Source organism: Camelina sativa, chromosome 3 (genome assembly GCF_000633955.1).
Source record: "Camelina sativa cultivar DH55 chromosome 3, Cs, whole genome shotgun sequence".
NCBI classification, from domain to species: Eukaryota; Viridiplantae; Streptophyta; class Magnoliopsida; order Brassicales; family Brassicaceae; genus Camelina; species Camelina sativa.
The window spans coordinates 4,655,697-4,670,440 of NC_025687.1; the positions used below are offsets into that span (position 1 = coordinate 4,655,697).

At 36.9% G+C, this 14,744-nt stretch overlaps 3 protein-coding genes across 3 annotated transcripts in view; 2 read left to right on the plus strand and 1 right to left on the minus strand.

Annotated features, from left to right (window-relative positions):
- Positions 1 to 2,115, plus strand: part of LOC104769266 (ATP-citrate synthase alpha chain protein 1) — a gene marked incomplete in the record, with an annotated part of 2,931 nt that extends 816 nt beyond the window's left edge. The window contains 10 exon segments of the mRNA XM_010493435.2: positions 1 to 85; positions 172 to 333; positions 424 to 504; positions 599 to 650; positions 742 to 856; positions 940 to 1,021; positions 1,124 to 1,219; positions 1,309 to 1,410; positions 1,487 to 1,603; positions 1,707 to 2,115. Of these exon segments, the coding sequence (XP_010491737.1) occupies positions 1 to 85; positions 172 to 333; positions 424 to 504; positions 599 to 650; positions 742 to 856; positions 940 to 1,021; positions 1,124 to 1,219; positions 1,309 to 1,410; positions 1,487 to 1,603; positions 1,707 to 1,895 (1,081 nt within the window).
- Positions 2,139 to 7,621, minus strand: LOC104769276 (ABC transporter B family member 10). The gene is made up of 13 exons (XM_010493447.1): positions 7,308 to 7,621; positions 7,034 to 7,088; positions 6,760 to 6,935; positions 6,131 to 6,331; positions 5,772 to 6,031; positions 5,147 to 5,675; positions 4,695 to 5,062; positions 4,205 to 4,593; positions 3,860 to 4,101; positions 3,499 to 3,746; positions 3,005 to 3,417; positions 2,541 to 2,881; positions 2,139 to 2,457 (listed from the first exon to the last, which is right to left on the minus strand). The coding sequence occupies exons 1-13, from the start codon at positions 7,560 to 7,562 to the stop codon at positions 2,254 to 2,256; spliced, it is 3,681 nt and encodes a 1,226-aa protein (XP_010491749.1). The 5' UTR covers positions 7,563 to 7,621; the 3' UTR covers positions 2,139 to 2,253.
- On the plus strand, positions 9,656 to 11,135 carry LOC109130228. Its single transcript, XM_019239627.1, has 2 exons — positions 9,656 to 9,721; positions 10,146 to 11,135. The coding sequence occupies exons 1-2, from the start codon at positions 9,656 to 9,658 to the stop codon at positions 11,133 to 11,135; spliced, it is 1,056 nt and encodes a 351-aa protein (XP_019095172.1).

Sequence of the window (14,744 nt, forward strand, 5' to 3'; positions counted from 1 at the left end):
AAAGCGTGGGAAGAGTGGTTTGGTTGCCTTGAAATTAGATTTTGCTGATGTTGCCACTTTTGTTAAAGAGCGTTTGGGCAAAGAGGTTAATTTTTTTCTGTTTTGCGCTTTCTCAGCCATTCTCTTGAGTAGACCATTTTCACTCAATCTTTTTCTATCTATTATCTGCAGGTAGAGATGAGTGGATGCAAAGGACCCATTACAACATTCATCGTTGAACCATTTGTGCCACACAGTGAAGAGTATTATCTTAATGTTGTCTCGGATAGACTTGGCTGCAGCATAAGCTTTTCAGAGTGTGGAGGAATTGACATTGAGGAGAACTGGGACAAGGTATTTTGGAAGTCATTTTTTGTTCAAATGTCTAATTCAGTATCTTGCTACATAAAGATGAAAATTTTGCTGAGACTCCAATTTCTACAGGTCAAGACAATAGTTCTACCAACGGGTGCTTCCCTCACACCTGATATATGTGCACCTCTTGTTGCAACTCTTCCCTTGGAGGTAACAGACTCTTTTAAGTTGGATTATAAGGGTTGTGAACATGGCATAGAAATTGGACTCGTGACTTATACTTTAAACATAATTCCATGCACAGATAAAGGCTGAAATTGAAGAATTTATCAAAGTCATCTTCACCCTATTCCAAGGTATGGCAGGATAGCTGAACGTACATACAGATCAAATCTCCTTTACTGTGATAAAAACTAAGCATTTTTGTTATTTCCTTTGGTGTGGTAGATCTTGATTTCACTTTCTTGGAGATGAATCCTTTCACTCTAGTTGATGGAAGTCCTTATCCTCTTGATATGAGGGGTGAGCTTGATGATACTGCCGCCTTTAAAAACTTTAAAAAGTAAGTTTGACTCCCAGACTTCCCAACTCTTTGTGCTTGAGAACTTTGAGAATGTGTACATAACTAAGCCTTCGAACTTGCAGATGGGGCGACATTGAATTTCCTATGCCATTTGGAAGGGTAATGAGTCCCACAGAGAGCTTCATCCATGGACTGGATGAGAAGGTATCATCGTTGTGCCATTAATATAATAAAAAACGTCTGTCTGCTTCATCGTTCTGTGACTAGTAAATAGCTTTCTTTAATATACACCTATTGTGGTGGCAGACAAGTGCGTCTTTGAAGTTTACCGTTCTGAATCCCAAGGGACGTATTTGGACAATGGTAGCTGGTGGAGGAGCAAGTGTCATCTATGCTGATACTGTATGTTTTCCTTGAGAATCAGAATCATTACTGAGACTTTCTTCATTTTTCTCCTTATACAAGTCCAACATTAAAACAAATTTAATTAGGTTGGAGATCTTGGGTATGCATCTGAACTTGGCAACTATGCTGAATACAGTGGAGCACCCAAAGAAGATGAGGTCTTGCAGTATGCCAGGGTCGTTATCGATGTAATTTTTAACTTACTTTCACCTTCCATAGGGCATTTATTTCCTGTGACTGGTTAATAATAATACAATACTGCAGTGTGCTACAGCTAACCCTGATGGAAAAACCAGAGCTCTTGTGATTGGAGGCGGAATTGCGAACTTCACTGACGTTGCTGCTACTTTCAATGGCATAATCCGCGCTCTTAAAGAAAAGGTAAGTCAAGAAACCTTGAGCTTCTCTCAGATTCATTACTGACTAAAAGGGATCAAAAGCAAAACGTAATTTCTCATATTTGTGATTATATTTCTTATAACAGGAATCAAAGCTGAAAGCAGCAAGGATGCATATATTTGTGAGGAGAGGAGGACCAAATTACCAAAAGGGACTTGCTAAAATGCGAGCCCTTGGAGATGAAATCGGTGTTCCCATTGAGGTTTACGGTCCAGAAGCAACTATGACAGGTATCTGCAAGGAGGCAATCGAGTACATCACAGCAGCAGCCTAAGCCTCTCTCAGCACCTTTGGCTTTTTAGAGCTTCTATTCTATCTACTTTGTCTTCCAAGATTACTCAAGCTAAGCTACTTACTATTTCTTCTTGAAATCTCTTGTGGTTCGATTCTCTTTCCCTGAAAGTACGTACTCCTCAGATTCAATAATCGTTGTTACTCTTGTTAATTTTTTGCCTCTGTTTTCTTTTTATATGATTGTAAGTAACCTAAGGTTAGAGGTTCCGTATTGAGACCGATGAATCAAGATGAATAGCATAAAGTATGAGTGACATAATCATATCGAATAAATCGAAATGTAGAAGAAGAAAAAAAACAAGAGTTTTGACAATTCAATAATAACTCCTAAGGATTGATTACTTTGCTGCTGATCGCTGAAGACTGATAAGTTTAGAGTAAGGACCATTCTTGTCCTTAATGAGGCTACTGTGGCTTCCTTGCTGTATGATCTTACCCTCTTGTATTACACTTATCATATCTGAGTTCTTGATTGTTGATAGCCGGTGAGCTACCACCACGGTGGTCCGGTTCTTCATTAGCTGATCCAATGCTTGTTGGACCTAACAATACATTAGTATAAACCTGTAAGTCTCTGTAGAAAATCTCGAGCAAAACTCTAAATCTTAATGAAAAGCCTACATACCACACGCTCTGATTCAACGTCCAAGGCGCTTGTGGCTTCGTCAAGGAGCAGAATCTCTGGATTCTTGAGGACGGCTCTAGCTATAGCGATCCTCTGTCGCTGGCCACCTGACATCTGAATGCCTCGTTCACCGACTTTTGTTGAGTAACCTTCCGGGAGAGAACTGATGAAGCTGTGAGCGTTTGCAAGCTTAGCTGCTTCCATGACTTCAGATTCAGAAGCTCCTTCTTTACCGTACAAGATGTTCTCATAGATGGACGTCGCAAAAAGAGCAGGTTCTTGTTGAACCAGACCGATGTGTCTTCGCACAGAGTCAAGTTTCAGCTTCTTGATGTCTTGTCCTGTAGAGGTTGAAAAATAAAATCAGCTTACTCAAACCAAATAGCAAATGGCTTGTGATGCAAGAAGCATGTGGTACTCAGAGTTTCTTGTGATTGAAATTATTGTGTCAAGAGCTGGCTCACCGTCAATCATGATTATTCCAGCTGTAGGATCGTAGAATCTGAGAATGAGTGAAAGGACTGAGCTTTTCCCTGACCCGCTTTGTCCCACTAGCGCCATGCTTTTGCCAGAACGAACTTTTAGGTTAAAATCACTGAAAATAGTCACATCAGGCCGTGAAGGATAACTGAAATGAACATCTTTGAGCTCAATTTTGCCTTCCACATTACTTAGCTCCTCGCCAGTATCTCCAACAACTTTAGTTCTTCTGTCCAATAGCTCGAAAACTGAAGCAACCATCTGGTTTCCTTTAAGAAGATCCGGGGCTAGAGCCAACACTTCACCCATCACTAACGCCGTTACGATCAAAACCATGAATGTTTTTATCACAGATTCGAAAGTTGACAATCCTTTCCCCATCAAAATCGATCCGTACCTGTAAAAACATCTTAACTTTCAATAAAGTTTCAATCTTCACAGTCTTATACTGTGTGTGTGGAACTGTTTATATGCATACCAGAGGGCAAGGCCGTAGGAGGAGAAGATGAAGAATTGAGAAACACCGTACAAAATCCCGGCCATCTGTCCACGCCTGAAAGAACGTTTAGAAGGTTCTAGAAGCTCTTTGGAATAAAGGTCTAGAACCTTCTCCTCAGCACAAAAGGCTGCCACGGTTCGGATGTTGCTAATAGACTCTCCGGCCAACATGTTAGCCTTTAGATACGCCTTACTCAAGTTTCCTCCATAGCCTTGCATAAAAAGTTTCTAACAAATGCAACCAAGAAAAAGAAAGTAAGAACTTAATCAAACCAAAGAGAAGTAAGTATAGAGGCAACCGCGGAAATCGATTTAAAAGAAGGCAAAAAGCTGCATTTTACCTCGCTGATATGACCGCTTATAATCAAGGGGTATGTGGCCAAGACAACAAGAGTGAGACGCCAATTGAGTATAAAAGAAATGATGAAAGATGTCACAACAAGACCTAAATTCTCTAGTAGAATCGTCGATCTATCGACCACAATGGTTTTAAGTAAAGCCGCATCACTTTCAAGCCGCGAGGCCAACATCGAGCTAGTGTTATCGACCTTATCAAACCACCCGATTTCATTCCTCAGGATTGCTAAACCAAGAAGAAACACAATCACACATTTAGATCAACCGATCGATGTTAAGACAACTAATGATATGATTTATTTAGACCGCGGTTTTGTGTTTGTGAGTACCTGAAAACATCTTCTGTCGGACTCGGAGAGTGAGACGCTCACCCATAATACCGAAGCTAGTATGCTCAATGGCGTGTGAGATGACAGTGATGACGGAGGCACAACAGAAGAGGATAGAGATTCTCTTGACCTCGTGTTGGGTTGTATCCCAATCCATGTAATAAGATACTAAAGCCTCTGAGATCCCAAGCGCAAAAAGCGGCATTAGAGCTCCCGCAACAAAGGAACCTAATGTGCCACAGATTCCGTACTTCCAGTCTGGACGTATCATAGAGTATAAACGTCCCAAAGTTACTTTGGCATGTCTACTTGTGTCCGGTTGTTTTACATTTTGATGAATGGAGAAATGGTCCGTCTTTGTTATTGGTAGTTCCGGCGAGGGGCTTGTACTGCAAAAACAAAAAAAAAAACAGAGTATATATATTTTTTTTTTAAGTTTCAGTCTGTTTGAGATACGGGGGAAAAAAATATAAGCATGTACAATTGGTACCTGATTGGTAAGCCTTGAGTGTGGTTCAAGTTAGGGTTGGCAGCTTCTTGGATACGAAGGAGAGAAGAGTAAGCTCCATCAGGGTTAGAGATGAGTTCGTTGTGGCTTCCAGACTCGATGATCTTCCCTCCTCCAACGACAGCTATGATGTCAGCATTTCTTACGGTAGAGAGTCTATGAGCCACCACGATCGTCGTCCTCCCAACCATCACTCTGTCCAAAGCTTCCTGCACGCTTTTCTCTGACTCTGCGTCTAGGGCGCTTGTTGCCTCATCAAGTAAGAGTATCGACGGATTCTTCACTATTTCTCTCGAAATCGTGATCCTCTGCTTCTGCCCGCCAGATAGCTGAATCCCTCTCTCACCTACCTGTTAACACCCAAATAGCAAGCAGAATTTAGGGTTTCTATTTTTTAATTTCTTGTATTCTAAGCTATCCTTTTTTAACAAGACCTGGGTTTCGAATCCTTCCGGGAGGTTGTTGATGAATGAAATAGCTTCCGTGAGCTTTGCGGCATGGGTAATCTCGTCAGTGGTGGCATCTTCTTTACCATACATAATGTTCTCACGAATCGTGGTTGCAAACAGGGCAGGCTCTTGATTAACCAGACCAATATGTCCTCTTAGCCACATAAGATCCAAGTATCTGATATCGTTACCGTCTAGCATCACCGCCCCTTGGGTAGGCTCGTAGAACCGTTCAATTAACGATATCATGGTACTTTTCCCCGACCCGCTTCCTCCGACAAGAGCCACTACTTTCCCCGCAGGGATCACAAGGTTTAGCTTGTCAAAGATCACCACGTCAGGGCGAGACGGGTAAGTGAAAGTCACGTCCTTAAAATGAATGTCCCCTACTACTTCCCCGAGTTTACGACCTGTTTTCACCTCCGTGTTCCGTTCAATCATCTGAATAATCGGATACGCGGCAGCTCTAGCTCGTATGAATGTGGAAATATCTGGAGCCGCCTGACCAAGAGACCTGTACAAAACCCCCAGAAACAGAGACTTCATAGATCAAGAAATTAAAGTAAAAAGGGCAATGAGCAGAGCAAGTTATTAAGAAGTTTTATATTACAAGCCAGCGATGACAACGTTGAGCATGGTCGTGAAAGATTCGCCACCATTAGCGATTCTCTTGTGAACAATGATGCTAGTGAACCAGATGAGCAAAGCCCAAGATAAAAACAGGACACAGTGCATCGAACCAAGTCCTAGTCCTTTGGCTAAACCGGCTTTTCTCCCGTAAGTGTAAGTGTTCTTCAAAGCTCCTAGATATGAACTCACCGCCTTTTCTTCTCCCGTGAAGGCTTGTACGGTCCTCACATTCCCGATCACCTAAATTCAAACAGAGATATTTACTTATATGATATCAAATATACAAAAGAAAAATTCACATTCAGATAGTTTTCTTGTTTCACAAGTTACTAATTAAACCTCTTCTGCGATCTCGTTGGCCTTGACGTATGATTTTCGGACACGGGCGATAAGTCCAGTGCCCACAAAAGCGTAGATTCCGCCAGCGAGAGCGATGAGTGGGACTATAGCGAGAGTGACAAGACTAATTTGCCACACGCTAGTAAATCCGATCACAAAACCGGCTATGAACCGGCTTATGTAGTGCAAGAAATTCCCTACCTGTGACAAAAATACCGGCCGGTCATCCGGTTATCATACACCATGAACCGGATTCAAATATTATGCATGCAAAAATCTTTTTATTATTGTTGGAGTAAGGCCATAATACTTATTGACTTTGACAAACCAAAATATAAGAAAAGCGCATGCTTGAGGAAAATTAAAAGATCCATAATATTATAGATTCATTTCACATAAAGAATACTATAGATAAAATTCATTGTATCTTTATAATTACGTATTATTATTTTTTATCATAATTAAAATATATTATTCATGTATCTATCAAAAATCAATGGAAAATACAAATTTTGTTACTGTATTTGAACCACAAATATTGTACGAAGTAATTAGTAGATTGGAATAACTAAGACCAGTATATCTACGAAAACACAATCAATACTGGATTTGATTTTGGTTTAGCGTACCTTCTCGGAGATAGCGTCTCGGACGACGAGGATGTCGGAGGTGATGGCGGAGATAACTTCTCCGGTGGAAGATTCGGTGTCGAACAAGCTTATGTCTTGACTTAACATTGACCGCAAATAAGCTTTTCTCATCTTCGCCGCTTGTCTCTCTCCCGTGTGCATCCAGCATGCAACCTCTGTTTCCATTCATTTATTTTATTTTGTCTTATCTTAAAATATAGTAATAATTATGTTTCCTTGATTTAATTAATGCATTCTTTATTATGTTATTTACCTATCCATGATGAGAAGAGTATCACCACACTTAGATATACAAAATCCAACGAGTACTGCACAACCAAAGAAATAAAACTTAAGCGACCGGTACAGATCAGTCAAGTTGTCTTTCATCATACGAATTAAATAGCATTTTGACCAAATTTGAAGAAAATTTTGAATTTATTAAATCTTAAACCTCTTTAGTCTTTAGGATACGTGTTCATCAAAATGTTACTTCTTAACTGTAAATCTTGGATATATAAAAGATAAATTGGAGGATATATATTAACCTTGGCGACTTTGTGAGAAGCTTCTCGCGGGAAGAGATAAGCTAGACCGATGATGTTGATGAGTTTGCCGAAGAAGATGAAGAAAACTGGAACGGAGGCTCCGTGAATGCAAGCACCAATGGATCCAAGAGCCATCAGAACGCAATCGTAGAAATCAGCAAAGGAGAAGAGCTTAAGAAATGACACACTTGGCCGCTCCTTCTTCTTCTTGGTCGCTGCCAAGGCTTCTGTTGCTGAATCGCCAGACGGCTGCATTTTGCACTTTTGAGTGGAGAAACGAGAGAGAAAGGGAGTAGAGATTTTGGTTCGAGAGAGACACCAGAAATTAAATGAGAAGGTATCTTATATATAGGAGAGGAGATCTTTAATTAGTGGACATAAAACTAGTTTTGTATGTAACTGCAAACTATGAGTTTTATTTTATTTCTAGTCTTGATCTTCTTAATATTGATAATAATCTAATTATATTAGAATAATCTTCTAAATAGAGTTTTATTTCTAGTCTTGTTTTTATTTTATTTTTATACCAAACTATTTTAACTTTTAAGCCAATTTGTTCATATCTTCATCGTAAACGCAATAAAGAAGTATAGAAAATCCGATTCAAGAAGAAGTAATTAAGAAATATCATTTAGGAATGCATGCATGTCTATACTTTAGAAGTAAGAATATAAATTTAAAAGCTGGCTGCATGCTACTTACCAAAAAGCTGGCTGCATGCTAAGCAAAAATTTATAGGAAAAAAATCTGAAAATATTGGAAAAAATGGTAACGACAGGTAATACTTTACTAGCAAAAACGTTTAGATAGAAAAATTCGATATTCCAATTTCTTTTGGCGAAAAAATATTCCATTTGAAGTACACGAATATCAAATATAAATGGAATTAGAGAAAGACTCAAAAAGAAAATGACAATCCATATATACATCTGTAACTGATCATTAAAATATTTTAACATATGTATTAAGGGACCCATGTATTAATCGTCGCTATCAACATATATAGGATTAATTCGTATGATTCAACTCACAATATAGAATCCTATATTTTTTATTATACCATCATAATTCAGTGGGACAGTTAATATTATATTTGACTTTTAGTTCAGGTGTTTTAGTACTGTATCTGTATAGTATATGGGTTTCTCTTCTTTTCTTTATTCCGCCAGTATATGGTTTATTTCTTCCTTTAAATGTGAAATTACAAGTTCTTATGGTAATGTGAAATTATTTCTTCCTTTAAATGCAAGAACATTATGTAGATGTTTCATTGATCTGCAACTGAAGCTTTGTATGACATATATATATGACTGGGGTGATGGTAATTAGCTTTATAATTTTAAAAATTCCATGGAACAAACAGGTTAGGCCTTTAGGGACAATCAAGATTTCCAGAGACACACGATCGAGAGGAGAAGAAAAACAAGTTTTAAGAATTTCTTATTATAAATTCACTATCATATAAACATGAAAATTAATCAAGAGACATCATGAGCAAACATAATCCAATTTTATTACCAAAACACTGGAAATTAAAGAAACACACATCACAAGACGACCCAAATTATGATTTTCTTTCTCATTGAACATAATATTAAAAAAAAGATGATTGGATTCCGTAGCAGACGAATCTTAAAACAGCTTAAGATCGATCATACCACCGAAATCAAAATCAATAGAACTCGAACACGAGCCTGATGCCGATATATGACTTGCCGTTTTGCCGTTACCATAAGATCAAAAAGAAAAGCTTTGTTTTTGTTTTTCTTGTCTTCTCGCTTCTTATGGCCAAAGCTAAACAAACTGTTGGGGATATTTTCCAAAGTGGTGTTCCTCTGACTCCTCCTTGAATGGCTTTGTCTGCATTTTTTCTGCCGGTTTCATTCCCTTGACGATTTTTTTTTATTATTTTCTTTTTGTATGAACTATTTTGAGTTTGAAGATTTGTGGGTGAAATCTTTATCTCAATGGGCTAATATATATAGAGATGACTAGATAGAAGGAGGTTTGTTTTATTTTATTTTATCTTCGAAGGTGGAGTTGATAATTATTGGATAGTGACATCACATTTTATGTTTGGTCCAAGTCATAGTCCAACTCAAAGTTTTCCACTTTCTTCACTTTCTTTTTTCCCAAAAGAATTATAATATTCAGTTGTTTAGCCGTTAAAGAGATAGGTGCTGCTGCATCATCGCATACGCATTCGTGGGAAATAAAGGTATTAGATTCTCATGTTTGCTTCAATTGACAGTTTTACCCTTTATGATATTATCTGAAAGAAAGAAATGTTTTGTAAGTTATTTTAAGTGCTAAAATTAGTTTTTAGTCAATGGATTATAATTAGCAAAATGGTTGGTTCCGTATCATTGTACGATTCTGGAATCATTGACGTAAATTATGGTTCCGCATCTTTGGTAATGCTTTCCAAATTTAGTAAAAAGAGGTGAAAGAATCCATCTTAAACAGTGAAATTTCAGTGTCATCGTTTTTGTCATCTGATTGAAGTAAATCCAACTTAAGCTGGCCGTGTTTGTAAAATGTATAGGATCGTGCAAAAGTTGGTCAGCTCGTGCTCTGTCCTATGCTGGGAGGACATAACTTATCAAGTCAGTAATATATGGTACAGTCACCTTTTGGACATCGGCGTTTATTCTACCTAAAGAGTGTGTAAAGATCATTGAAAGTCTATGCACAAGGTTTCTGTGGAATGGTGACATAACAAAGAAATCAACTGCAAAAGTTGCTTGGAAGTCGCTCTGCTTACCCAAAGATGAAGGGGGTCTTGGTTTCCGTGACTTTGCTCAATGGAATAAAACACTTTGTCTGAAGCTGATCTAGAGATTATTCTCGGCTAGGGACTCTTTGTGGGCTGACTGGATAAGAAACAACAAGATAAAAGATTCTGTCTTCTGGTCAATTGATGAAAAGAAGACTACCTCTTGGACCTGGAAATCTCTCCTTCATCTTCGACCACTCGCCAGACGCTTCATTCGCTGCAATGTAGGTTCTGGTATCAAAGCTAGTTTCTGGTTTGATTGGTGGACACCTTTTGGACCGCTTATAGATTTCCTTGGAGACTCGGAACCAGCCCAAACAGGTATTCCTCTAAAAGGTTCTGTTGCCAATGCTTGCTCTATGACAGGTTGGAGGCTTCGCCCTGCTCGTTCACCACAGGCGGAACTCCTTCATTTTCATTTGACAACATTACATCTCCCAGCTTCAAGCATTGTTGATGATTCTTACTTCTGGAGGATAGAGGATATTGATTTAGAAGCGTTTAGTACCAAGAAGACTTGGGAAGCAATTCGACATAGACAACAACCTCTATCCTGGGCTTCGCAAGTCTGGTACAAGGGTGCTATTCCAAGACACACTTTCATGATGTGGATAGTTTTTCTTAACATGATTCCTACTAGAACCCGACTGGCTAGTTGGGGTATGCAAATTGATACAACCTGCTGCATTTGTGGTATTCACTCTGAAACGAGGGATCATCTGTTCTTGCATTGTGAGTTCAGTGAGGATCTATGGGTGGAAGCAACTCGGAGATTAGGGTACAGATCATTCGTTTTCCACACATGGGAAGCTTTCTCAGCTTGGTTAGATATTAAGGATTCAACAAGCACTCAAACCGTGAGGAGACTAGTATCACAAACAGTCATCTATACAATATGGACTGAGAGGAATAACCGGTATCATAACAATGTTATCACGCCTGTACATGTTCTTTTCAAGAAGCTAGACAGACAGGTCCGAGATGCCATCTTAGCAAAGAGGCACCAAAGAAAGTTTAACCACCTAATGCAAAGCTGGCTCAGGTTCATCTAGTGCTTTGTTGAGGATACGATCACTTGCTTTAATCACTTCTTGTTTTTATTTTTTTGGGCAAGGACTGGTTTTTTGTATTCCAAGCTATTGTAAACATTACAATTTATTTTCATAAANAAAAAAAAAAAAAAAAAAAAAAAAAAATGTATCGGATCTCATTGTTGATGGTATCATTAGTAGAAAAAAGACATTACAAACGGAAGAAACATACAACTAAGAAAAACATTAGAAATCAAACGAAAAATGAAAGTAAATATGGTTTATTAAAGTAACTTATTTAACAACTTTCACATAAGAAAAAACTTATCTAACAAAAAGAAAGGAACATTTTAGAAATTTCAACTACAAGAAACGACAAAAGCTCACTCGACAAGTGCATGCTACGTTGTTGTTGACTTCTTTCTTTGAGTAGTTGTGCGTTCCTTGTATGTTTCCACGTTTTTTCTGTCCATGCACTCTGGTTAATGCATTTGTTTTAATCACCGGATATGGTGGCCTAGTTGTTAAACCCAATGGTTGGTTCTGTTGTGCTGCTAGTTTGATGCCCGGCGAAAAAATATGCTTTACACAATGTCAAAAAATATTAGTAAAAGCTGATTTTGAGCCGTTGGGAGATTAAGGCCAAGATCCGAATCATCATATATAGTTAACAAACCAAAAAGACATGAAAAGAAACACAAACAAATTTTTTTGCGAAATGACTTGCGTTTATACTCTTCAAACTTCTCTGGACATAAACACTTTGTTAGACTTTTTACATCCAATTTGAATTAGACAACTAAACCACACTTGGGATGAAAGAAAGAATTTCATATATGGTTCGTCAAACAGACAACAGGTTGAACATGGCGAGCAAATAGCTAGGTGAAAGTTTTAATAATTTCCTTTTTGAAGTTATGAAGACGGAAAGATCCATATATAATTGTGGCTAATATTATATATGAAATTTACTCCATTTGTTCCCTATTGTTTTAATCTGTGTACAAACATGTCGTTGCATGTATATGTTGTTCTTTTCTTGGGAAATGTTTGGCATAAAATCTAGTAAAATATAAAACAGGAAATGTATACAACATAACAAAGCTTTTGTTGCAGAGAAAAGGTTATTAACTCAAATTAGATGTAGTTTGTAACCAAAGACGCATAGAAATTTTGTAATAATTCCTCTGAATTTGGTCAGTTTTTTTTTTTTTCTTTTTTTTTTTGCTTTCACGTCGCTATAACTGCTTCTTCTACGGATAAGTTGCATTATCCAACATGAACTATTGAATTGTTGGGTAAACCACGTGTCTAGACAAATATGCCAAGTGTCAATGCAGTTTGAAATCTTCACCGATTAATTTACTGATCAATTTCTTTCTACGATCTAATGATATTACTCATTTTCATTTCTTTTTTTGCAATAATTATACTTAAAACTCGCACTAAAATAACTTTATAATAGTACAATTTTCAGTTTTTGAAGGATGAGGTTAAATGAAGTATCGGCTATTTCAAGTACAACGCACTGGGATCGCCAAATTATGGGATCTTTAACCATGTGGAGTCCAATAATTAGCACCTATTTCAATGTGATTCTCCATATATGCTTTCTTTTAAAAGGTAACCTTCATTCATTTGTTTTCTTTTAATTTTTTTTTTAACTGTAAGGATGTTGGATATACATTATTTGTTCAGTCAACAAGGAGGAGAGGAGAAATACATAAAAGAAATAAGTAATACATTTTACACTAATACTGAGGAGCAGTAATTCACTTTCAAACTTTGTCATATTGACGAGACTTTTCTTCTTTCTAGCTTTGACGTCGTTTAGGTGATACTTTTTCTTCATTTGGCGTCGTTTCGACGAGATCTCTTATCTACTAAATAATAATTACTCTCACTAATCATATTTTATAGTAAGTTGGATGAGATTACTACATGTCATAATGACAATCAGATTTAGGAGTTATTCGTAAAATTAAATACAAATTTAATTAAGACATCTGTAAGACTGTGTTTTAACTAAAACATCACAATCTAACGTATAATATTTACTTTGCGTAGATTAAGGATTGTGTACATCCTTATCCACAGCTCCCACTTCCATTCCCCGGCGATTTTTGTCTGACGGCATTGATGATCCTTCCGATGAAATCTCTTTTTCCTCCATCCTCCTACTATACGGCAGTAGATCTCACTTCCAGATGAGGACTTGATCATCCAAGGTTTTCTCTCTACTACTTATTTGTTTCTTTTTTTTTTTCAGCATTTTTCTCATCGATCTGTTAATATTTTTTATTATCTGCTATATATTTTACTTAATAGAAGACCGCCAACCATTTTTACCTTTCGGGTTAAAAAATTTCTCCAAGCTTGCTCGGCGCATCATTACTTCCGTTGTCAATCTGGAAACAACCGAAAGGTATACTTCATATATAGTCAATAATACTAATATTAATTGTAATCGCTAAGTTTTTTTTTACTTTGGCTTACATATTGTAGGTTGTTTTGGTGCTCGAATTATCATAAGCACTTATGGGAAGATTCTGACGTGTGCACACACCGTGTACCACAACATGGAGGCACTCAATTTTTATCCAAAATATGGGGAAAAACTTCAAGAGGTAAATCAACTGCTAATTAATCCACTCACAAGAAAAGGCTTGTTCTTTTACATGAATAGATTGCTACTTCGCCACTTATAATATTACTAATCTCTTTTTCTTTTCTATTGATAAAAAGGTTAACCTTTGTAAGCATATATACTACTACAATAAGATTCCGTAGTATAATACTGTACGTTAATATAGATGTGGTTTAACCTGACAAATGGGCCGTATAATTATTGATCACATTCAAAATTTCAAACCACAGCATTATGTACAATCATGCTACCAAGGAAGAGACTATATTCGCATATTCGTAACATCATATACACAAATTAAAATAAGGAAAACCACAAAAAAAAAACTAAAAAATATAATGATATTATAGTATAGTACGATAATAGTTATTTAGACAAAAATAATATTATTCGACGGAAAAGAAGACAAAATAATACTATTTCAAAACCGATCGAAAACTTCCAAAATTTGGAAATTTTGATACAATGAGAACAGAACTAAAAAACTTTTTGGCGTATTCTTTTCTAGGATTCCACTTGCGTCGTCGGTGGCTGTCACTTATCATCGAATGATGTTTGATGCATATTAAAAAATCCTTTATTTTATTTCTGGCGCATTTAAAATATTACCAACGTAATTGCATACATTTTTATGCATAAGTTAAACAAAAGATAAAGAACTCCAAACAGGTCGACAAATATTTTTAAAGCAGATCAAATTTAAAATGACAGATTGACAGATACAGTTTGAAAATTGTTATAGTTGTGTTTTATAAAACTGTTTAAAAGTGAAAATTAAACATATCTTACTCAGTTCATTAAATTTTTTGGAATGAGATAAAACAAAGAAAAAACAGGAAAACCGATTAGATGCCACCCCCAAATAAAGTTTTTGATGTATAACAAAAGAAAAGCTTCTTTAACAAAAATTCTCCAACCATGTCCTAGATTATGCGAATGATGTAAACAATAAATGCATGCATTATCATGTACATATACAACTG

Excerpts from the sequence above, each read along its gene's own strand:
- LOC104769276 (XM_010493447.1), bottom strand. The coding sequence starts at position 7,562 with ATGCAGCCGTCTGGCGATTCAGCAACAGAAGCCTTGGCAGCGACCAAG. Across the intron at positions 5,063-5,146 it reads CGGAAGGATTCGAAACCCAG|GTAGGTGAGAGAGGGATTCA; the intron begins GTCTTGTTAAAA and ends GGGTGTTAACAG. Across the intron at positions 3,747-3,859 it reads TAAGCGGTCATATCAGCGAG|AAACTTTTTATGCAAGGCTA; the intron begins GTAAAATGCAGC and ends TGCATTTGTTAG.
- LOC109130228 (XM_019239627.1), top strand. The coding sequence starts at position 9,656 with ATGGTTGGTTCCGTATCATTGTACGATTCTGGAATCATTGACGTAAAT. Across the intron at positions 9,722-10,145 it reads ATTATGGTTCCGCATCTTTG|AGATTATTCTCGGCTAGGGA; the intron begins GTAATGCTTTCC and ends AAGCTGATCTAG.